The following is a 25,901-nucleotide window of genomic DNA, read 5'->3' as shown; positions in this document are numbered from 1 at the left end:
TTTAAAAATAAAACACAGTAAAAAAAAAACAAACCTAAAAAAGAAACAGTCAACAGTGAGGCAACATGGCTAGAGCTGCCAGATTTGACCAATAAAAATGCAAGATGACCACTTCAACTGAATTTCAGATAAACAACAAAAGAATTTTTCAGTATATCATCACATGGGACATATGTATACTAAAACAATGCTTTGGTATTTTTCTGAAATTCAGATTTGCCTTGGACATCCTATACTTTATTTGGCAATCTGAACTATGATGCTTTTGAAAGAAGGGTCAGAGATCCAGGAGTCCAGCAGAAATGACGGAGTTGAGTTCAGGACAGCAGGGAAGGTTAATGATCACAAGCTTAACCATGCTTTTCTCGTCTAGAGACAAAAGTCTGTTTCGGACAACATTAGGCCACTTCGAAGGTGCATGAAGTCTTGGGCCAAGGAGATACCACATTAAATTAGTGTTCACCCATCCACTAAAATTACCAAGGAATTTAAAGACTAACCTACCTTCCAATTCACATAGTTCAGCTCACAGATGGGTGCTGTCCAGCACAGCACCTTTAGGCATGAGGCTCTAATTGATCTTTCTCCCTTTCTGTCTACCTGCGGCAGCTCCCCTTCATATAAACCCAATTAGAAAGTTTGAGCCTGAACTTGGAGAGTATTAAAATGATCATCTACCAAGGAGAAATGTTGCCTTAGAAAAAGCTGCCACTGACCTAATCATCTGTTTTGTATTTAGCATCACCTTCCTGCCAAGTGCCACCTGAATGCAGAATGTAGAGCAAAAGCCTCTCAAAACAATCATATTACAATATTATTGACTATATTTCCTAGTCAATGCACTTTACATTCCCATGACTGTTGTAACTATGTATGATGCCAGGTGGGTACTGAAAATATCAGGGGGAAAGCTTTGTTACAGTGCATGGTTGGCTAGCCACTATGCTGTACACCTGAAACTAATACAAAATAACATTGAGTGTAAACTGTAATCAGGAAAAAATAATAAATAAATAAATAAAGTAATGGCAAGAGAAAATAATGTCATTATGATAGTTGTGTTTCCAGCTTCTTTGTGGAAGTCATTTTGCTTGAGAGGTTATTGTCACGACCAGAAGAAAATACATTTTTGTCTACAATTTTTCACAACAGAGAACATAAGTGGGGAGGGCAATCTACTAACTTCTACCACCTCAAATTGTTTTTCTTTCACACACACGAAAGTCATAGAATGTTAATAAAAGCGTATTTAATTCCTACATGCTCTCTTTATAGTGATGCGAATTACAAGATTATTAATATCTCCTTTTATTTTTAATTGCATTTTTTGCCCCTACCCCCTTATACTCCCCTCACCTTGCAATTCATATCACTTTTTAATTATCAATTTAATATTTTGACAATTCTAACAGTCCTTTAACTCATTAGAAAAATTGAAAGTGAAAACATACTACAGTTTTGTTTAATTTTAAATCTTCTCCTGGTAAATATAAATTCCTACAGAATGAATGGTGTCAAATCCACTTGGTTTAGTGCAGGTACAACCCCTCCACTGGGCTCTTCGTTAACACATTCATCAGGAACCTTAATCACACTTGTGACATATGGTTCCATCAACCACCATTCTTATTAAAGTTGCATTTCATTTCCTGGAACAATATTAAGCTACAAGAGGAACAATTTAATAGTAAACAGTATGTAACCAACATAATTAGCTTCAAAGCAGACACATGTTTTTTAACTTAAGGACCATGTTACAAAAAACTTCTATTATAACCTCACTGCGAATTGAATTATTTTTTAAAATTTTGCCAATACTAAGGTGATATATCTATTATGAAATAATGCAAAAATCCATTTTCACATTGGCAATTGTGACATACAAATAGCACCTAACTGCTTTAGAAATCCATATAAGGAGTCCCTATAAGTCTCAAGAGGAATCTGGTAAAGGAATTCCTAACCTTTATGCCTTTGGAAACAGAAAAAAAAAATCAAAACAAGAAAGGAAATCTTCAATCAGAAAGGAAATAAGACGTAGTTATTAGAACTGAGAGGAAATAATCTAAATAAAAGTAGTATAGAAAATAAGTTTCCACTCAACCCTTAAAACTGAAGTAGCCCACCAAGGTAAAAAAAAAAAAAAAAAGAAAATTCACACAGACCCTGTACCAATGAAACAGAAAATTACAGCGCTGGTGCATTCACTTCGCCCAGCACTATAATTTTCCACTGGCCAGCATCAGGCATTCCTTCATTCCACTTTGCTTGAATGTCAGGTCTACGTGCCAGAACTACAACCAAGGGTGCAGAATGGCCTCTGTGTCCTCAGTGAACACCAGCTGGTCACGCCCCGCTCTGTTAAGCATAAAGGAGTGTGCTGGAGGCAGACCACAGGTTCTAGTCCCGCCTCTGCCTACACTGGCGCAGAAACCATGAGAAAGTCACTTCACCTCTTGAGACTTCAGCTGCTTCATTTGGAAAATACAGAGATCAGAGCACATCATGCCTGAGGTCTCTTCTAGATTTAGAATACTGTGATTTTATGATCTTATCTGCATGTAAAAAGAGGACTGAACCAAAGGAACACTATAATTCTGTCCAGATTTAAAATCCTTGGGTGGATTTCACATGCATAAGGTTGCTATCAGGAGTCTTTGTAAAATTTTATTTAATGTTGCCTTCTGATGGTAGACGGGAAAACATCCCCTACTTAATGGAAAATTGTTTAAACATGTTTTTAGCAAGCATCATAAAAATAGACACTTTCCATAAAAATAGCCTCAGGACGCGTAGTCTAAGATTAAATCGTTATCACAACTGGAGCTCATCAATAGTAAATCAACAATAATTGCTGGTGAGGATGTGGAGAAAAGAAAACTCCTGTGCACTGTTGGTGGGAATCCAGATTGGTGCAGCCACTATGGAAAACAATATGGAGATTCTTTAAAAAAATTAAAATGGAACTGCCTTATGACCCAGTGATTACACTTCTCGGTATATGTGTATCTGAAGAAACCTAAGGAACTAATTCAATAGAATATATGCACCTATGTTCGCTACAGTGTTATTTACAATAACCAAGATATGGAAGCAATCATCGATAGAAAAGTGGGTAAAAAAGCTGTAGTACATATACACAATGGGCTATTACTCAGCCATAAAAAAGAATGAAATCTTATCATTTGCAAGAGCGTTGATGGACCTAGAGGGTATTAAGCTAAGTGAAATAAGTCAGTCACAGAAAGAGAAGTACCATATTATTTCACTTATATCTGGAATCTAAATAACAATATAAATGAAAAAACAAAATGGAAACAGACTCATAGATACAGAGAATAGACTGATGACTGCTAGAGAGGAGGGGGTTTGGGGGACTCAGTGAAAAATGTGAAGGGATTAAAAAGTACAGATTGGTAGTTACAAAATAGTCCTGGAGATGGAAAGCACAGCATAGGAAATACAGTCGATACTATTGGAATAACTACATCTGGTGCCAGGTGGGTGATGGAAATACCAGGGAGAACACTTTGTAAAGCGTATGATTGTCTAACCACTATGCTGTCTATCTGAAAAAATAGAAAATAATATTAAATATAAACTATAATTTTTAAAACTTAGTTTAAAATAATAAATCATCACAAATAAGTATAAAGATACCACGGGGAATTAACACACCAACTGCTGAGTGATGTAAGACATCCTAACAATTTTCCTGCATAATGTAGTGGGTTAAAATGAGCTCCAGAGTCCATCTTCTAGACTTGGAATCCCGAGTCCTTCATTATTGTCTGTATGACCTTGGACAAGTCACTCCCCTCTCTAAGCCTTAGTTTCTTCTCCCACAATACGAGAAAAATAACAATACCAGCCCTTACTGTTGGTGTTAGGATCCACCAAGATCATCGTTTAAGGCTTTCGGCACCATGTCTGGTGTACTACACTCAGCAAATACTAGCAATTGGTGTCATTAAAGTTATTTCTCTGATTCTTAACAATTTGCCCATATTTTGCCAATTCAGCAATATGGCTATATAAATTACTAAGCATTTATTCTATCCAAAGAACTGGGCTTGAACTGTAGGGAGTACCAGGGACCAAGATTCAGCATCTCTTCAAACCTTACTTGCCCTTCTTTGCCTGGCCAAATCCTCCTCCCATGAAATCATTTTGGACAGCGGGATCCTAGTTGAGGGCCCTCCATCTGACTAAGTGCCCCTCCTCTGTGTCCCCGCTGGTTCCTTCCTTATCACAATTCTTTAAATAAAAAGAAGATGTTATTTATTTATTCTTACAGAGAGGGGAGGGAGGGAGAGAAACATCGATGTGAGAGAAAAACATTGATCAGTTGCTTCTCATATGCACCCTGATCAAACCCACAACCCAGGCATGTGCCCTGACCGGGAATCAAACTGGCAACCTTTCATTTTGTGGGATGACACCAAACCAATGGAGCCACACAGGTCATGGCTTTATCACAATTCTTACTCCACTGTTCTGTAATGGTCTCCACACTGCTCATCTTCCTCACTAGACTCTGAGTGACTGCACAATCAATGAAGTGTTTAATCTCTGTACCTGTAATATAAGTCAGTGCATGAGTCAATAGAGCTTGCTGAGTGGCCCTGCACATCATTTAACAAAATCTATTCAATGACTCCTATCTATAAAATTAATAGAATCTATTACACAGACAAGAAAGACAAATCTACCTACAACCAGAATGAAAGGCATTCTAAAGTGGTTTCCGTGGTAGAGGTGGCATTTGAGCTGAGCCTTTACTTCTGAGTAGAACCAGCCTGACAGAGATGGGACAAGAAGGAAGAAATGGTACATGTAAGAGATGGAGGTGACTGAAGAGCAAAAGTGGGAAAATGCCATTTAAAGGGATGCATGGACACGAACAACAGTGTGGTGATTGCGGAAGGGCGGGGGTATACAGGGGTTAAAGGGTAACGGGAAAAATACAGTAAATAAATAAATAAACAAATAAATAAAAAGGTTCGAACGAGAGCTTCACAGACTGACCGGAGTAGGACGGCACTGAATGACACACTACGGGCTATGCGTGTGTTCTGTGACCAATGAGAAGCCACGGCAGGCTTCTTTAAAAAGCAGAGGAAGGACCAGCTCAAACATACACTTTGGTATGTCAAGTATGCTCTGGGAGGACACTGAAAAAATTGGCGTCTGAAAGCTGAAAAGCTGACAAACTGGTGAGGAACCTAGTACAGCAATGATAGAGAGCGGGCCGTGTGTAGAGAAAGGAGAGGCTCGCATGAGAGATGTTTGAGAAGAAACTCCTTGTCTGTGCTGACTGATCGTGCATCCGCGTGAACTGCAGCATCCAATGTGAAAACACTAGAACCTGTGAATGCACCTGCAGATTACCTGGTGACTCTGCTGGCCATCCCTCCTGACAAATGCAGACTTCTTAGAAAGGGGGTTGGACTCCTTATCAAAGCGCAACTCTGGTTCCATGGATTACAATTGGGGAACATCAGAACAGAGAACTGAAGAGCGCTGGGCTGGTGAGTTGATAGTTCCTCATCCTGTGGGGCCTGGAGCCTGGACTTCAAGTCATGTGAGTGTTGGAGAAGACCCATGTTGACTTTTTACCTGTAAGTGGCATTTATACACGTTTCTAAGACCTCAAAGACTTGCTTTTAGCTGCTGATTCTGGGCAGAGTCACATGAGGAAAAGAACAGTCTGGAGAACGGAGCGACGTGGGCAAGTTTCAGCAAACTGTGTCCTGAGCTTGCACGCCGAGGTGGGATGCCCACATGTCTGCCCCCTTATCAATAAATGAGTCTTCTAAAATGCAAAGGGGGGGAAGGGAAGATTAAAAATAGCATGCATTCTATTTGCGGGAAGAATTATGCAAACGCCTCGTGATGCAGAGAAGCACACAAAGAGAGCTTTAATGAAGTCCCCCCCATTAAAGATTTCACGGGACTTTCCAAACACACAACTGGAAATTCTGTACAATCAGTCAAGGGCACTGATATTTAGGATTTAAAGTTTCCTAAACAATAATGGAGTCTAGGATGTGGCAACTATCTGAAACTCTAAAAGAAAGAGAACAATATTGGGGGGCGGGGTTCCTAGGGTTTCAATTCCCTTTATGTATCTAAGCACATAACAAAATTCTAAACCATGCAAGCTAATCGGCCTAGGTGTGCATTTGCATCCACGTTGTATGTTGTCTCCTAATTTCATCCTCATACCCTATGGCAAAGTCTGCAGACTCATATTCTTCTTCAATTTGTCTTCCTTGCATCTAGTCAATATTCATTGTAACTGCACACTTCAAATCCTACTTTGAAAGATGAGGAGCAGAAATCAATGTTACTGTCATCTTTCTCCTGAGTGCTCCTTTTACCCTCTGCTTCTGATACCCAATGGCTCAGTAAAACAAAGACCTGGAGTCAGGCAGACCTGGGTTGGAATATCCCCCCTCAGGGTTAGAGCACAGCAGAGCCCTGAGCCCCACTCAGTCCTCTCCAAACTGCACGACCTCATCTCTAAAACCGAGATACATAGTCGGCAGGAGATTAAGTGTGATCACATTTATTTTTTATTTTTATTCTTCCCTCACTATCCACAGGGCTTGCTTCTTCGCTTTCTTCAGCTTTGTGTTCAAAAGTTACACTGAACGTGATCACACTTAAAGAAGTGCTGTCACACTGCAGATCAGTGGACTGCACAGGAAAAAAGCCCAGGGAATTTCTTGTTTTGTTTCCTTTTGTTTACATTGCTTATTCCCACTTCAACCCAGAGCAATAATCAGAACCGCTCAGCTGCTCAGGTCTCAGTAGTTTTTCAATCATCAAGTTGATTGTGAAATCATCCTGGATGCTAATGTGGCGCCTAGGTTGCAAACTCGTTGCTGTAGAACTGCTATAAATGTTAGCGGCTCATCCTTCATTCCTTCCCGGAGCCTTTTTCCCAAACTGCACAGAAGTTCCCTCCCTGCCCTTTGTACCACAGAGCTGCTTTATAAACTGCTCACTTCGGTTTCAGCCACTTCCCTCCCTGGGATCACTTTAGTCCACAGCTCTTAATGCCCCTCACTCCTTGCATTGACTGAGTTTGTCCCTTATTTGGAATTCATTACTGTTGCTTTGTTTTGGTTTTCTAGCATATGTTCTGAGCATGGTTTCACCCCTTGACATCTATAAACTTCTCTAATCCTCACAACAACCAAAAGGTATAGGTCCTATTTGGGTTGATGTTTTACACATAAGTAAACTGAGGCACACTCAGCCAGAGATCACAACTAGGCAGGAGTCACCCAGAAACATAAGCTGCCTGGCTTCCCAACCTGTGTTTTAATCACATTATTATATGCATCAGTTCGCATTACTGGTGGTATCCATGTTCTCTGAAGTTGCCACAAACACGGAGTTAGTGAGTACTGAATCACTGCCCCTGGGGGAAATACAGGGTTCAAGCCTCTGGGCACAACATTGTAATCAACCCGTCAATACATGGCCTTGTTGTGTGCTTTCTGTTTAAAGACATCTTATTTCATATATGTTGTTGATTCACGACTATTGAACTCGTAGCCAATAGCACTCACGTCTGAATGAAGCTGATCTAACACATGTATTTTCTCAACAGGAAGCCTCCCAGCCTTCTTGTGCTTTGGAACAGTAGGCGGCACTTCAGTACTATACTTGGGGGTCATTTTGAAACACCAAAATCACCAAAGAAGACAACAAGGTACAAAAAAATTAAGTGGCCCTAAATAGACCTCAAGCCGGACACTTGTTCACAGTAGGAGCTGAAGCCAGAAGGCAGAGCGTCGCCTTGTTTGACCTCAGCTGGGAACGTGCATGCTGATAACTCAGATTTGTCACCACTCTGGGCCTGTCTGCGAATGACCAAAAAGGTGTCATGAGTATTGGTTTCGGGGTTACAAATAAATTTCACGAAGTAAGGCAAATTTGTAAATACAGAATCTGAGAATAATGGGGATGGACTGGACTTGGAAATCCCCGTGGAGTCCTTCTCTCTCTTTTTATTTTTAAGAAGGAAGGGGGATTCACAAACGCCCCACCTTCTTCCAATGGCATCTGAAGATCCTTCCGGAAACAGCCTCTCTCCCAGCCAAGAGACCTGAGCAGATCAGTGTAACTGGTGCAGCCGGCCTTCCCACATACAGCTCGTCGGGACTTTCACGGGCCCTGCGCCTCGCTGAGGGCTGAGAGAAACGCAGTGCTGGGCGCCAGGGACTCTGGGCTGGTGGGCGCTCAGGGCCCCTCCTATTACAAATCTAAGAGGCCTCCTTCAGCCCCACACGTTGTCTTCAGATAAATAAAGAAAACAACTTTTCAATGTAATAAATTGCTTCATGTACTCAAACTGGAATGTACATCCTTCCTCTATGACTTGCTCGAAATATTCTAGCAGAAATAAATCCAGCCATTTGCAAGGTCTTCAAAAAAACAAACGCAGAAGTCAAAGTCAGCCTATGAGACCGTCAGGACCCTTAAAATCAGCTATGTTAATGACAATATTGAGATGAGAAAGTTTTACCAAAAAAAACCCCCACCATTTAAAACACTTTCAAGATGTAAGTCAAACAAATCATGGATACACCTACTAATTTCATATGAGTGTTTTTGTTAACAGAGCGGGGAATTACAGTCGGCTTCCAGTGACCTGAAACCCGGCCCACGGGAGACAGCATCCAGGACAGCGCTTCATCTCCGTACCAAATCCACCTGCAGAAGGACGAGGCCCTAGGACTTCCCACATTCATGTCATAGTGCTTCCTGGATGCTAAATGCTAACACTGCTATATCAATGGCTTGGAATACAAAAATGTATTTTCTTTCATCTGTGCCACGGATGAGCTACACAATTTGGAACAAGGTAGCCAAATGAGTGAATGAATGAATGAGGTGTCAAAGCAATTCCACTAAGTGAAGATTTCTTTCTGACTTTGTTTATTTTAAGCTTCTATGCTCATGGATGAGAAAAAATCACTCCTTGAAATTTTCGTGTAGTGAATGCTGCTCTGGAATGTTAAGGCACCGCATGGGTAGGCACTCTGCTGTGCCTTATTTTAAATTCCATTAAAAAAAAAAAAACCCGAGGAAGAAAGATGAAATGGGTCAATAAAAAATAAATCAGAAAAGATGTCTGGGAATACACAGATGGAGTGATTAAAACGGGGGGGGGGGGGGGGGAAGAAAAGAAAAGAAAGCTTGAAATAGAAAAAGAGGCCAAAAAGAGTTTAAAGGGTCTTAGAAGAAATCCAGAGCCTTTATGTCAGAAAAGTGAGTCCAGTTGCCTAGCGAGCAGCCCAGGAGGCAGTGCCTGCCTGCGCCACAGTTTGGGAACAGGCAGACTGAGCCGGGAGGGCGAGTGCAGGCTGTGTTGCCACCAGCGAGCGGGGTGGGGGGACTTCAGACCATACAGCCTTGCCGCTTACGAGCTGGAGGTGAGACTCTGAGATTAAAAGGAACCTGCACTTCACTCTTCTTGTGGTTGACAACATTTGGGAACTCTCAAAAAGAATAGCCGTGTATGACTTTGTTGAGGGCTCATCTGTAAATGTCTAGTCCTGAATGTTTCTTAATTAACTTTATTAACTTTAAGTGGACTATAATTTTCCCAAGTGTAATTCCAGGAAGTAGAAAATGACCAAAGTAGCACACTGTCTCATTAACAGCCACACATTTGGTGAAAAGTAGATGTTATGGGAGCAAACTGAGGACGCAATTTTCCCTCCAAAAGTTCCGAGGGAAAAAAATCCAGCCTTGCTTGGATTTTTCTTTTTTAATTTTCCATGTAACAATGAGTTACCTATTCAATTTATGGTATTAAGTGATTGTTAATATCATTGAAATTTTTGACAATTTACTGAAATGATAGCTCCACAAAAATGCAAAGTACATTAAAAGGACTTGATTTCAGTATAGGATAAACTTCTTCAGCGTCCAGAAATACCACCTACCCACACAGACACCAACACTTCATTGCCACCATCATCATCATCCCCATCACCATCATCGTCCTCACCACTAGCACCGCCCCCACCAGCATCATGGATTCCACCATCACACCCTCATATCACTTATGTGTCTCAGTCATTCCCTTTCTTATTTGACCTAGCTTCTTGAAATTATTACTTTATTAAAGTACATAAAATTTTGTCATTTGAGACCAAAGTAGTTTTCGATTTTTCCCACCTTTAATAGGATCTAAGCATATACACATAATTGAAAGCATTGTTGATTAAGGCAAAATTTCCCCCATAATTCTTACTAACATTCTCTAAGGTACAGAACTCAGGAGTTATGGTTTCTTCCCTCATTAGAGGAGAATCTCAGAAAGGTGCTTCCCTTCACCTGTAGCCCACTGACGTCCTCAGGTTTCAGAGGACGGCCTGAGCATTTGTGTCAGGGACGAAGTAGGGAATAGCTCAGACTCAGTGTTTTTAAAATGTCGTTCTCCATCATTCACTGGCAGAGTTTAAAATATAAAATGAAGCTACTCAATGACTGACGGAATGCCTCCTCTCTATGAAACCCCTCACACTTTCACTTTGGTGAGTTTGTTTCAAGTGGCTATATTATTTTGGAAAACATACAGCATCTTTCTGTGGCATATACATCTTGGTACTGAACAGTTGTGGCTACTATGTTTTGCTTTCTTCGATATGCAAACTGAGACTTGCAATTAAACTAAATGACTTATTTGCCTCTACCCATCTAATGTCTCCTGAGAAAGAAGGGAACACAGCATGCTGCTCTCTACTGTGTTGTTCAAAAGTTACATTAAAAATCATACTGAAGTCACAGGGAGGCGATAGATCTATTATTTCTATGCGGAGTCTGCATTTTAGAAAAATATAATTAAGGTCCATACATTTCCCTGTGCAGAATTCTTTTCACACAATTAGGGTTTTGACTTTTTAAAAATGTACCTATAAGGTATTCTTTTTTAAATTTTTTTTATTTATTGGCTTGAGAGAGAAAGAGGGAGAGAGAAGGAGAAACATCGCTTTGCTGTTTCATTTATTCATGCATTCATTGGTTGATTCTCTTATGCGCCCTGACCGGGGATCAAATCAGTGAACTTGGCATATCGAGATGATGCTCTAACCAATTGAGCTACCCAGCCAGGGCAAGATCAATATTGTTTATGACAGCCCAGCCTGCAAACAAATGTTGCAGATGGTGCTAAAGATTTTATTTAAATTTGGCTTTCAAAGAGAATGATTTCATATTATCATGAACCTATATTTGTAGTGGAAACTCCTGACCACTTTAAATCTGTTCTTCCCTGCTATTTTCTATCTTACAAAAGTACCAGAACAGTTATTAGTGTGTGAATCAAATAAGGAAATATTGAATGCATGGACACCTTATGTACCACTTTCACACATACTCTCTGAAAATTACAAATGCCTTATGATGATCAGAAAGCTTGACGGCTTCTATAGTTTTTCCTGATAATCTATTGTTCCTGCCATTATCAATTTCTTGCCCCTTTTATACCCTTGCAACAGTAAGAAACCAAAATGCTAGACCTGAATATTTCCTGAATATGAACATCATATCCTAAATATATTCACAAACATCATCTGAGGACCCAAATTAACTGACTGTGAGAAAAAAAGATTAGACTAAGTGCCAATTATCCTCCAGGGGCTTTCTGCGAAACAGGCACAAGCCACATGGAGTAGGTGAAAATGAAATGGGGGTTGAAGACATGACTCCGTTTTCAACTGAAAATACACTTGTTCTCGAGGCGAAATGTGGCTCCGTGAACTCTCCTTAGGCCAACACGATGTGTTGGAGAACAATTTCAATAAATGGAAAAAGGTAAGAACAGAAAGAAAGGGTGCTAAAATATCACCGGAATAGAAGGAAAGAAATATTGGAAACTTGGAAATTCACCATGAAAATCTCTTCCTAGAGATGAGCCTCGTTCAAAGTTAAGAAATAGTTTTAAATGGTCACCAGTGGACAAACTATAGTCATTCAAAACGTGTGAGTGGACAGAACCACAGTGTACAAATTATTAGGGCACTGATTTTGATGCAGAAGGTTTGTATAATTGTCGAGTAATTTAGAGAAGTAGTCAATATTTAGCTTTTAAGAACGTTGAGTAACAAAACCGAAATAAGCATGGAGCATTAAATGCCTCCTTAGAATTGTAAGAATCATAGTGGATAAAACTAAGTTTCAACTTCAGTTTATCGCAACTTTCCTAAGCTGTTCGAACTCTAACAAGGAACCCAGGGTTAGATGACTCCCAGTTGCCTTCATCACGAACTCGTAGGGCAGACACATCTTTCGAAGTCACAGTTTGCCTTCGTATAAATTTCTTCCCTCTTAGTAATTGGTTGGGACACGTGGCAATGTTCCTCACATTATTATATGCCCAGGGCAGTTTTATCTGTTACATTTCTTCATACATAGATATGACTGAATATTGTGGCCATAGCATCCTTATGCTAAATAAGGTGAACTTCACATAAATTCTTAACAGTAAAGCTTAATCTAACTGACCCAAAGATACCTACTAATTTATCAGGTGGGGGTGGGGTTGAAATAAAATAAAGAGAATCAAAGTAGCTTTTTTGGTTTGTGCAGATAAAATAACCAGGCACTTACCTGAATTTGTTGTTTTCCACTGAACATATTTTAGGCCAATAGCTTTCAAATTTCTTTGGCCTCAACTCACAGTAAGACGTACATTTTACACACAAGCATATATAATTAAAACAATTTTCCAGATAACAAAACCCGCCCTACTAAATATTATACACTCTAACATTCTCTATCATATTCTTTTCCATTTTATTCCTTTAAAAAATGTTCTAGACAAATAAACTGAATTTGTGAAGCTCCAGGTCATAATAAGCAGTTTGAAAACACTGCTTTTGGTCCCCAAAACTCTTGATAACCACTGAAGAAAATTAAAGTTTCCTAACAGGATCTAATCAATTCTTTTATCTTACCCAGTGTTATACAAACAGGAAAATTAAAAAGGGGGAAATATTAAATAATATTTAATAATAATATTAAGTAAGCACTTGCATAGACCCTTTTCTTCCTCCCTGGGTAATAAGAAGCAAAATTCAAACCAAAAAAGAAGGATGTATGGGAAATAAACTACAAAGGATAAAAAAACACGCTGAAACTAAATTCCCACAAAGAATTCCACTTGTGTGAATTTTTTCCTTTTTCAAAAAGTTCCATACCATTTTTCATACTATTCTAAAAATATCTGCATATCATCTATTGCAAAAACTTTAAGATGGAGCACATTATAGTGATAGTAGTTGCCTCTGGGGTGATGAACAGTTTTGAATAAAATGTGATCCCTTTTTTTATTGGACCATACTTACTTTGTAATTATTAGCAAGGCAGTAAATAATCCACCAAGGAGCAGTCTCATTAGTGCCCATTGAAATGCAGCAGCATTAATTTGCAATAAAAGAACTGAAAATTAATGGAAAAGAAAAGAGTTTCTGGAGTCCATCAGAAGGTTATGGAATTGACACTGTAGCAGAGCCTTCCTGCACATTAGGGAGCTTAAAAACGTGTGTGAATTTGAAGCAATCGTTATATTTTGTTCTAAACTGTTTTTTTTTTTAAGTGGGCAGAATAAGTTCTTTTTCTCTTTTCATTTTAACCCTTTATTAAAACAAGGAAAGTGAATTTGAAATATGCTTTGTAAAGTTGTGTTATTTTAAAGTTTTCAAAGTTTTGCTTGTTGTTTATCTTCTCAGTGATAGCTCCGGCTGAACTTTGTTGACTGCGGGGTGCTCAGACATCCTTTGAGGGGTGTGAAGGATATTGGGGAAGTTCAGAAACCGCAAGAACCTGCCCTTCAGGATCCTCTGCGGCCAATCTGCACCTTCCTCCTCTTTCTTCTGCTATAAATACCTCTGGAAATAGAACACGGACTAGAAAACGGTCCGCAGCTTGCGTGTGGAAGGGTCCGGGGGGAGGGAGCAGGCCCATCTGACAGCAGTGCACAGCCGGGCATTGCCTAACTCAGCACCCAGCCACGTGGGCGCCTGAGGTCTCCCCTTCGCACTCCAGGGCATCCCTGTGCGGTGGGGGTCAGGGCACAGCTATTCACCAGAAACACCCAAGTCAATCAGGAAGACAAGAAAGGAACTACCAGAGGGAAAATGGGAGGGAGAGGGGAGTGGGGAAGTATACTCTCCACTAGGGAGAAAAAATAAGGACACAAAACATTTGTCACTTAAGTCACAAGTGTTCTTGTGTGTCCTGAACTGCCAAGGCTGCTTCTGCAGCTACCCAGAGGGGCAGAAGGTGCTGAACGCTGAAATGGGCTTTGGGGCCTCTTTGGCCTGGTGGGCATCAAATACAATACAGCTAGCAGGAGGGTATTTCAAAAATGCTCATGCCTCAGTGTGGCATGTTTCAAACTGACAAGAAGTCTACAAAGTTCTGGCTGGCATAAGTCATATACCAGCAACGTGTTCCAGCAGGACCAAGTAGAAAACTGAGAAAGCAGAAACTTAGGACCCATCCAGCTCCTCTATTGATCTCTGAGGAGTGCAGTTCAACCAAGCCTTGAACCTGAACTGCAAGGAGGACAGCGCATGCTAGGAATCGTTCCCCTCACACCACCACCATCAAAAAGTTATCATCATCACGTGGGCATATTTCCAATCCAAAATTCTAGGTGAAAGGATGTGTTACGAGTACATTGAAACAAAAGTTTTAAATAAATAAATAGGTAGATCCGAGCTCCCCTAACCCCAAACGCCTCCAGCCTTAAATACCAAAGCCGGATATTTACCAGGGACTCCAACCACCCTGTGTTTACTTGCTTTGGGGTGTTTCTCCCCACAAGTAACTGCTGCTTTGTCAGGTTTTCCGATATTTGTTTGGTTAGGAAGCATACGGGGTTTCGGATCTCTCAAGCACACAGCAGAGCGGTGGAGAAGTAAATTTCCCTTAAGCTGCCAAGCTAGAGAACTTGACTCTTCAACGCGAGATCCACAAATAACCCCGGGTGTGGCTGCACGCTAGCCCTCGGGCGGCGCATCCGCTGCCGGTGGCCAGTTGCGCCGCTTGCGCGGTGCCAGCCCCGCGGCCTGCCGCCTCCCCCTGGCTCACTCGCTCCCTCCTTCCCGCCCGCCCACCAGGCGCGCCGCGGCCACCCCATGTAGCGCTGCAGGAGGAGCAGGTACCTGTAGAACGCGGGAGGACCGGCCTCGCGCACGGCATAACCGTTGGGCTCGTTCTCCAGGTAGTAGGGCACCTGCTGGCTGTTGGGGTGCAGGTAGGGCGAGAGCTGCGTTGGCGGGTGCAGCAGCACCAGGGGGCTTGGCGACACGCTGTTGAGCGGAGGAAAGCCCCCCAGGCCGTTGGCACCGAACGCTGCCGCCTCGGACCCCGGGCCATAAGCTAGACCGGATTGGCCGTAGACCGGAGCGGAGGCAGCGGCAGCAGCGTTGAAGTCGTAAGCAGCGCCCTCGGGGTAGTTGTAGACAGTAGGCTTGCTGCTGTCCACGTACACCTCGCCCATGGGTCGCTCCAGGGGGATCTTGAGCTGCGGTCGGTTCAGGGGCTCCAGCTCGTTGCCTTGGATCTGGTGCAGCAGGGCCATTCCGGAGGCTTTGGTGTGGAGGGTCATGGTCATGGCTAGTGGCCGCGGGCAAGGCGCAAACCGTCTCTCCGCACAGCAGAGGGCTCAGCAGCCGACCGGCCACCTGAAAGAAGAGTACAGTCCTCCTGGTTAGAGGCAGCGCAGCGCATGTCCCGCCGCAACCCTGTTCCTGAGCTGGTGCGTCCCCTGGACCCCTGCGGCCAGAGGCGAGCAAGTGCAGCCAACTTCCTGGGCTCCCAGTCTTCAACTTTAAGTACGGATCTCCCGGGCTCATAAGCATTACAAAGGTGCTGGAAGCGGGCCAAGGACTGTTACCTTGCACTGACATTGGATTAAACATCACTCCAGGCGCAACTCGTTTTTTTGGAGCGACCCCAAAGAGCAGCTTCCCTGAACTTTACTTTACTTGTTACTGCTGGATGGAGGCTGGATTTCACTGCAGGAGGGCGGGGGCGCAGAGGGATTTCCTAAAGGTGGCCCAGAGAAGACGGGGTTTAAAATGAACTTGGAAGGTTATACCCAGGGGCCGGCTTTCTCTAACGTGCTGCCTTATGTGCTCGGTGCCAGACTCCAATCTATCTCTGTTTGTCTCTTACTGTTTGATTCACTCTCCTCCTTGGCTGAAAATACGTAGTGTGTACATAGCACGACCCTGGGGAGGACCACTCTGTAACCGAGATACGGAGATAGACTGGGGTGTGCTGTTGCACGTGCAGCCAGCCACAGACAGCTATATTTAGCAGCTGCAGGGGCTGGACAGGAGGCATCTGGGGCGAAGGGGGGCAGAAATTCAAAGTGTTCATATAGGAAGAGCTGTCTTCTACCATCAGCAGAATGCTGATGGACCACAGTTTGCTCATTTACAACATTCCCCCAAAGTGGTCCCTTCCAGCCAGGACCTTCTGCAAATCTTGAGCCACTTACATTTTTGCTTTGGACCACAGTAATGTATTTGCTCCCATTAGGAATTCTCATGTGAATGATGATTTACAAAAACCTCTGGGTAGGTGCACATGAGTGTTCGTACCTTCCACAGGTTATACAACTAAAACTTCAGAAAACTAAATATGAAATGTGGCCCTTTTATACAAAAGGTAACCTCAGGTCATTTACCACATCTTTGGCAATCACGTTACACTCTTGGTCTAACCCACAAATTTTAAATTGCAATGATGCAATTCTGTTCTTTAATCCTAAAATTGGACCCTCTCAGTTCGCATGGGCAAGGACATGCAGAATCAAATACCCAAATGAAAAAAAATAGAGAAAAGTTTTGAACTGAATCCACTGTATATACCTCAAAAGATGTTGTGCACCCATAATCTTGGATAGTTTATACTTTCTAAAAAACTTCCTCTGCCCCAGCCTAATAGACTCTGATACAACTATTAATACTTTGCTTTAATTGTTACCCCAAACGCCGGACATAGTACCTGACAATATTATAAAATGTTCATGGCATATGTTACTAATGGTAATAATACCTTCGGATATCTGTCTGCTAATAAGTGCACATTTTACCTAATTCTTATAAGAACAGACAGATCATTTGGAGACAACATGCAGATGTAGCTGATTCAATATGAAGCCAAAATTGAACTTGGCATCAATAACAATAGGTTGTAAGCAAAGAAAGGGTTAAAACCACATTAGGTGAATCGCAGATATTTCTCTTTATGGCCAGCAACCATCACTTTCCCAAGCAATTTTTTGCAGATGATTTCGTTTCCGTAAATCACACTTTCAATTTTCAAATGTCTCTTCTAAATCCATGCAAAAGCACTTCGTAGGCCTCTTTACAAATCGGAACCTGTCAAATTATATAGAAATTACACAAAGAACCCTACAAGTCCTGAAAGCAAAAGAGGATGCACACAAAACCCCATGGAAAACAGCAAATCCTCCTCTCCCTGCTAGGATGCAGACACTGGCCAGAAAGGTAAGTTGCTTTCTCAAAATGCTAAAGCTGCAAAGAGAAAAATCAAAACAATCCTACCCTGCTGGATCAAGAGCGTCTTTCCAGAAAGGTTCCATGGGCTTGTAGAAGTCAAGAGCTGAGGACAGTGAGCATGAAGGAAGGAACGTGCTCGCGTGTGCGTGTGGCTCTGTGTGTGAGCGAGGCAGAGCGTGTGTGGATGTGTTTGTGTGTAGAGTGGCAGGGATTCGGGAAGCAGCCAGTAGGCAGGGCACTTGGCAGCCCCCTCCCGGCAGACACAGAAGCTGGGCTGCCGCACAGAGCTGGGTGAATGGCAGTGAGGACTGAGGAGAAGCTGCCTGTCTGCTCACAGAGAGCAGGGTGGCACAGCCCGAGTCAGTGTTCTTGGAGGGTAGCAACACTCCAGCCCCCTTTCCTCCTATCCTTGGAGCCTGGAAAGTGACCCGTGCTTTCCGCTGCCATCCTAAACAAGAGAGAAAACAGGCTTGCTGTAAATAAATCATAGGCTTACGGCTAAAATAGAATGCCAGTCAAAAAGTGTATGGATATCAAGTTTACAAAATGTGACATGGGTGGTTTTTCCTAAAGAATATAATTTAACAATAACAGCCTTCTGGGATACGCTTGGATCGAGTGCCTTGCTGGCCCCGGCCCCCAGTCTCTGAATGGACACACTATCGCCATGCCTCCGATTGCACCAGGAAACCAGACTTTGGAATAAATGTTTTGGCATTCTAGGGATGTGTTTCCAGCTGAAATGCAATACTCTTCCACCTCGTTAACCAAACCCACAAACCTTTCCATGAATAGCTCAGTTGACTGCTTTCTGTAAATATATGAAAAAATGTATTAAAAGCTCGGGTATAAAGATAAGACAAAGGTGGGTACCTTGATCCTAAACTGATTGTAGGCTTTGTGATTGTACTGGCATTGACCATGGTGAGGAAGTCTCTCCTTTCCTGATGGTGCCCACATGGCACCTGGTCCTCAACTTCTTTCTTGACCATGGTACTAAGACCCAACAATAGGGTGTTCCCAGTGCGCCTTTGCCCAGGGTCCCAGGACACATGACTCCTAATGGAGACTTTGTTGCCAGACATTAGTCATTGTCTTGAGTATTAAATGACTAATCACAATGCCAGGAGTGGCCAGTCTCTGGCCCTGGGACCCTATGCAGTTACAGAGAGATTTATGAGTGGCTCTTGAGACCAGTACAAAGAAAGAAGTAAAATGTTATATTTAAAAAGTTACAGAAACGTTAATGATGTCATATTGCAAATATATATTTCCTGCTATGAAAGACCTAAAACATCACACTGTTCGAGCACAGAACTCCCTCCTCAGTCAGCACTAAAGACAAAGATTGAAAAGAAAATGTTACTCTTTGCAGGTGACAGGGGGAATCCTAACTCCTCCTTTTGGTCAACAACGACCACCCATGCTCAAGGTCAGTCCAAAATCACTAAGCATGTGCAAGGAAGGGGGAAGGGGGTAGGAGAGGGAAAAGGGAGGAAGAAGAGGAGGAAGAAAAAAAGAAAGGAGAGAAGGAGAATCACCAAATATTATTCTTGAACATAGGGAGGATAAGAAGCCTAGGTTTCTCCTTACAGACCTTTGAGTATTTTGAGGCTAAGCATCAAAGTTAATCCAATAAAGGCAGTTTTTGTGAACAGTTTTCTCTCCCTCAGTCTCTCTCCTCTTCTTGGTAAGATTTGTCCCCCAGTCTTGGTGACAGTGGTGGAGGGAGGGTGGCAGTGATGCTGCACCTTGCCGGTTCTCTTCTAGTGCTTCTGGCATCAACCTCACAGTGCCTCCCATCTCCCTCTGTCTCCCCCTCCACCCTCTCATGTGGGATATGCCCTGCCTTGACATAATGGTACTTGCAGGTGGAGAAAGGTCAAATTTACTTCTCTAGCTCCACCTCTGAATGCGCCTCCAAACCCACTTTTCTAGCGGTCTCCTTTGCGTCACTGGCTTGTTGAGAATATGATTCATCATTTTCTCTTCCCGCCCCAACACATGGTGTTTCTCTCAACAAACCTGGCCTGTGAACAGCATCACTGTCCCTGCAGTTGCCCAGATGAAAGTCTCACAGTCTTCTCTGTGGGCTTCCCAATTCCTGAGCATTCGAGCTTGGCCATCTACCCTCTTCCTCTTCTATCACCCTCCTTCAGGAGCTCCAGTTTGTAAGAGCTCGTGGTCCTCTTCCCTGTGGTAAAAGCCTCTAGGGACCTCTGCCCCTTCCCTCCCCCCACTCCTTCCCAGGACCTTCTGCCTTTTACTTCCTTGGTTTCTACTACTCAGGACCATCTTCTCTGACCCGCTCCACCCTCCACCCAGATCATATTTCCCCAAGAGTTCAGGCCCTTCTTTCTTTCCATAAGTTCATCCTGTCCAGTGCATCTGTTCCCTGTGTAGCTTGTGCTTCAACCCAACAAAAACAAGACTCCAAGCACTCAAAGCTTTCCTGATGCCTCTGACCCCCACTTTGCTGGAAGGCATACCCTTTCTGAAGGACTGGCCCAAAAGCCACCCCATCTATAATGCCTTTCTTATTCAAAGGGAATTTCCTCTCCTCTGAACTCTCATGGAATTTCTCATGCATTTATTACATTATTCATTGAATTTGAGTTATTATCGCACAGGGTGGGGCCAAAGTACATTTACAGTTGTGAGTAGGCGAAACAGAGCTTATTCTTGTCTTATTTATTTATTATTGTATTGTTGTCCATACCAGCAACTGTGAGCCTACTTTTGCCCCACCCTGGATTTGTCATCCCCTCATCCTGCTCAGGAGCTCCATGAGAACAATTTGGAGGTTCTCTGAGTGCCTAGCAATGTGCCTGGTCATAGTAGTTCACTGAAGATTGGCTAATGTATTGATCCAAATGCTTAAAAGAATAAAATAATATTATATCACTCTGGATAACCATTTCCAGAAGCTAACTGTCCATGTAGTGTTCTACAGCTTTCAAAATTGTTTTTGCTAAAATATTATCTTCATCTCCTCATACCAACTCAGATGGTAAAGTCAAAATTCAAATTCATACCATCTCATGGATTAAGCCTGCAATTCTCATCAGTGTGATTCACAAGAGAGTCCTGATTTTTTAGTTCAGAACCAGATAATACTATGACCAAACATAGTTTCTGCTCTAGCTCCATTAAAAGCTTTTTGCATTTACAAAAACATTATTCCTCCAACAGAAACATGAAAAAAAATAGATGTGGAAATATTTCCAAAATAGCTTATATTCCTAGAAATAGTTTCATCACTTTGAGACATGAAGGTCTAGCTATTATTTTTCTTATAAATGCTCTGTTTGGGAGCTTGGCCTAGTGCACTTATTTGACACCATCTATTTTCTTCTAAAGTAGAAGACAAATGAAGAATTTCCTTTTAAGTTTCTGCTCATTTTAAAAATAGTTCAACCCATTTGTTTTCAGGGCTTTTGATTAGCTTGTAGACTTTTTTCAACTGACCTTTGATTTTTGTTTTATGAGGTAAAAGTTATACACAGTGACATACATGTATCTTACGTGTAGAGTAGGATACGTTTGCATAGATGAATATGCCCGTATGACAACCATCTCAGTGAAATCATAGAGCATGTCCATCACTTTGAGGAAGTTCCTTTCATGTCCACTCTTGTCGACCCCTAGCCCCTGTAGATAACCACTGTTCTTCTGACTTCTATCGCCGCAGATGTATTTTGCTTCCCCGCCCAGAGAGTGGACCACATAGACCCCCTGTCCAACCAACGGCACGGGCAGCCAGGTGCTGGGCTTGTAGCTTTGCCAAGGCATCAAGGTACAGAGCTAGCCTTCTCTCAGTCATACCCCTCTCCCAGGGAACAGCTCCCTCAAGGCCACAGAATTATTCTCACACTCTATTCATGGACCTTTTTAGTAACAACAGGTTTTACACAATCAAATGTTATCTAACCCTAAAAGGATGCACGTTAATGAGAAGCCAAATGCAATCAGATTCTTAAACAGCCTTTTTCCCTACCACTACTCCAAACAAATTTTTTTCATGATTTATGAGGAAAGAATCAAAACCAAAAGACTTACTTTCACAAAACCTGGGACCTTGATGCTATTTCCTGGCTTCCTACCCAGGATTTGATGGAGACAGCCTGAATTTTTGGTTGTCAAGCAGCATAGCTACTCTTTATTGTGAAGCAAAGAGTGATTCAGATTTAATTTACCAACTTCATGGAATTTAGTAAATTTCATCTTACATTTTCTTGGAAAACTTATGTTTTAAGTACTTTAGAATCTTTTTTAATATAATGTACTTATATTGCATGTGGCAGAAGACAATTTAAAAAGTACTTTCACTGTAAGTGCCATCCATGATAAAAAGAATTCCAATTATTCCCATTATTATTACAGTGTGCCCCTCTTTCTCCCTTTATCTGCTATTTACTTGAGGAATCTCATTGCCAGCTTTGGGTATTATTTCTCTGTAGACATCAATATCCAGATTGTGCCTAAAATGTACACTGATTCAAATAGCCCTGGCTAATGTTAAGGAGGGCCTTTACACACACACACACGCACTTACACATCTAGTAATCAACCAAGAACATAGCTGGCCCAATTTCAGAACCAACCTTAGTCAAATGGAAAAAAGGAGATTTGTACATTTTGAGCCTTTTTAGGCCTTTCTTCCTGCTTTGTTACCACACTCATTTGGATAACTGGCTCCTCCCCACTCTCCCTAAGAACCCAGGGACCCCCATGCTAGCCAGTGTTCCTCTCTTCTCCCAACCCCCTTAATTACAATTATATTGTGTCAAGGAAATGATATATTTATGAGCATGCCAAGGACTGACTCATTTATTCAACTCACTCAAAAAATATTGATTACCTCCTACTTACTATGACTATTTCCCTTTTTTTCTTTTTTCCTTAATATATTAGTAGTCTACTGCTACATCACAAATTGCCACATATGCAGCATTTAAAAAAAACATATATTTCTTATCTCACAGCTTTGGTGGGTCAGGAGTCTAGGCACAGCTAAGCTTGATCTCTTGTCAGGGTCTCATAAAGCTGTGATCGCACTTGAAGCTTACGGTTCTCTCCCAAGCTCACAAGGTTGTTGGGAGAATTGATTTCCATGCAGCTGTAGAATTCATGGTAGCTTGTTTTGGGGGGCCAGAAGGAGATGCTCTTTTTTTATCATTATTTTAATTTTTCAATTATAGCTGACATACATTAATATATTAGTTTCAGGTGTATACCCCAGTGATTAGACATTATATAACTTATTAAGTGATTATCTAATAAATTTCACACCCACCTGACACCATACATAGTTATTAAAATACTATTCACTATATTCCCTATGCTGTATTTTGTATTCCCATGACTATTCAGTAACAATCAATTTGTACTTCTTAATTCCCTTACCTTTTTCACCCAATCCCCCAACCTGCCTCTTACCTGGCAACCATCAAAATGTTCTCTGTATCTACGAGTCTGTTTCTGTTCTGCTTATTTATTTATTTGGTTTTTATTCTATTGTAAATATATATGTATTTATTGCCATATTATTATTCATATCTTGATTTTTTCTTCTTCTACTTAAATAAGACCCTTTAACATTTCATATAATACTGGTTTGGTGCAATGAACTCCTTTATCTTGTCTGGGGAGCTCTTTATCTGTCCTTCAATTCTAAATGATAGCTTTTCTGGGTAGAGTGATCTTGGTTGTAGGTCCTTGTTTTTCATCACTTGGAATATTTCTTGCCCACCCCTTCTGACCTGCAAAGTTTCTGTTGAGAAATCAGCCAGCAGTCTCCTAGAAGCTCCCTCATATGTAACTAGCTGCTTTTCTTTTGCTGCATTTAGCATTTTCTCTTTATCCTTAACCCTCTGCATTTTAATTACAATGTGTCTTGACGTGTTCCTCTTAGATTAATCTTGTTTAGGATAATTTGAGCTTCTTGGACTTGTATGTCTATTTCCTTCACCATATTAAGGAAGTTTTCCATCATTATTTTTTCAAATAGGCTTTCAATTTCTTGCTCTCTCTTCTCCTTCCAGCATCCTCACAATGCAAATGTTGGTATGTTTGAAGTTGTCCCAGAGGCTCCTTATGCTATCCTCAATTTGGGGGATTATTTTTTTCTTTTTGTTATTTTGACTAAATGTTTTTTGCTTCCTTATATTCCAAATCATTAATTTGTTTCTCAGATTCATCTACTACACTGTTGATTCCCTGCAATGTATTCTTCATTTTAGTTAGCATCGCCTTCATCTGTGACAGCTCATATTTTATGCTGTTGAGGTTCTCACTAAGTTCCTTAAGCATCCTTATAGCCAGTGTTTTGAACTCTACATCTAGTAGATCGTTTGTCTCCATTTTGCTTAGTTCTTTTTCTGGCGTTTTGTTCAGTTCTTTCATTGGGAACACGTTTATTTGTCTCCTCATTTTGGCAGCTTCCCTGTGTTTATTCTCTGTGTACTAGGTACAGCTGCTGCACCTCCCAGGCTTCTAGAATGTCCTAATGTAGTAGGTGTCCTCTAGGGTCCAGTGGCACAGCCTCCCTAATTAACCAAGATGGGTGGCACTCAAAATGTATCCCCCACACTGTGTGGGCTGTGTACACTCTCCTTTTGTAGTTGAGCCTTGATTGCTTTTGGCATGTCAATGGGAGCAATTTACCTCCAAACTGATCAGCTGCAAGGACTGCTGTGACCACTGACCACCAACCTGACTACCGTAGAGGATTAGCTGTGCAGGAGCCTACTCTACAGAGCAAGATGTATCTCAGTGGGGTTGTGGTGCCCACTGAGTCTACCTCTTGAGTATGTTTCTTGTGGAGGTGGTTAGGTAGTGCTTTGATGTGGTCTGAAGCTGTCCATTGGGTACACTGGCTCTGAGGCCTTCTAGGAGGTACAGTCCAAGGTCAACTGCTGCCTGTGTTCTACCCAGGACCACCTAGCATGATCTACAAAGCACTGTGCAGATAGCTGCTCATTGTGCTAAGCTTGGAGGTACCCAGGAGAGGCCAAGCTGCAAACCAAGGCCAGCTGCTGCCAGTGCTGGGCCTGGGGCCACTTAATGAGAGGTCCATGGCATACTGAGGCCAGATTGTGCTGTTTGAGAGATTTTATGGAAATATGATGCAGGAGCCAAGACAGGTCATTTATATGGAAAAGCCACTGTAAACCCCTTGGGTGGGCCCAAAAGTTGGCTGGGGCGGGACCTCAGGGAATCACCAGGGTGGGACAAATATTGTGTGCCAGGCTAATGGAGTTTTATATATGAAACCCCTGCCAGCACCATGGAGGAAGGGCTTATCAAAGAACAGTGGCCTCTGCCAGCACTTTTGTCTGGGAGAAAGTTGTTCCTCCCCCCTGTTCTCCCTCTGATACCAAACAATTCAGTTCCTCCTTGTATGTCCCTAGTCCCTTTCAAGCTGCTGCTCCAGTGCTGGAACTGAGAGGGATTAATTCCAAGTAAGTCCATGTCCACACATGGACTTTAAGTTCCCCTTTAACAGGAACTGCCTGGGACTCCAGACACCTCCATTTTCCTCAGCCCCAATCCTCACTGGTTTTTACAGCCAAAAGTTATGGGGACTTCTCTTTATGGCACTGGAACCCTTGGACTGAGTCATAGGTGGGGCTGGGACCCTTCACTTCTCTGCAGTTGAGATATCCCTCCTAATTTTAAACCACACCACACCTGCATCTTGGACTAGCCCATTCTGCATCTCCACCCCTCCTACCAGTCTTGATGTGGCTTCTTCTTTAATTCCCTAGTTGTGGGGCTTCCATTTGGCTAGATTCCAGGTAGTTCTGAATGATGTTTGTTCTGTAGTTTAGTTGTAGTTTTGATGTGGTTGTGGGAGGAGGCGAGTACATTTACCTACACTGCCATCTTGACTGGAATTCCAGGAGACTCTCTTCCTCCATGACTATTTCTAAATATTTGGTCCTATCCTAGTTAGCTCAGACTTCCATAACAAAATACTATGGATTCAGTGGGTTAAAAAACACGAATTTGTTTTCTTACAGATCTGGAGGATGGAGGTCTGAGATCAAGGTACCAGCATGGTCAAGTTCTATTGAGGACTCACTTTCTGGCTGAGGACTCTGGCTTTCAGACTGCTGCCTTCTCCCTGGATCCTCACATGATGGAGATAGCCTTTCTCTCTCCCTATAAGGCTCCAGTCTTCTTGGATCAGGGCTCCACACTTATGACCTCATTCAAGCTCAGTTATAGTAACATTGGAGGTTAGGGCTTCAATATGTGGATTTTGGAGTGATACAATTCAGTGAATAGCATGCAACCAAAAATAAGCCAAATATCTCTGCCTTCAAAGAG

General features: G+C 42.1%; 1 protein-coding gene across 4 annotated transcripts in view; it reads right to left on the bottom strand.

Moving 5' to 3' along the window:
• ESR1 (estrogen receptor 1) overlaps positions 1-25,901 on the bottom strand; it is a 345,015-nt gene that overhangs the window by 213,286 nt on the left and 105,828 nt on the right. For 3 of the 4 annotated variants that reach the window (XM_053914185.1, XM_053914186.2, XM_045189044.2), the window contains exon 2: positions 15,198-15,719. In XM_053914185.1, the coding sequence (XP_053770160.1) occupies positions 15,198-15,649 (452 nt within the window). In that variant the 5' untranslated portion in view covers positions 15,650-15,719. Of the gene's footprint in view, positions 1-15,197; positions 15,720-17,612; positions 18,016-25,901 lie in introns of all 4 variants that reach the window. The other variant, XM_053914184.2, reaches the window with a different exon arrangement.

The sequence above is a fragment of the Desmodus rotundus genome, chromosome 11 (genome assembly GCF_022682495.2).
Source record: "Desmodus rotundus isolate HL8 chromosome 11, HLdesRot8A.1, whole genome shotgun sequence".
Taxonomy (NCBI): domain Eukaryota; kingdom Metazoa; phylum Chordata; class Mammalia; order Chiroptera; family Phyllostomidae; genus Desmodus; species Desmodus rotundus.
The sequence above is the reverse complement of the archived record's forward strand: the minus strand, read 5'-3'. Positions and strand labels throughout refer to the sequence as shown.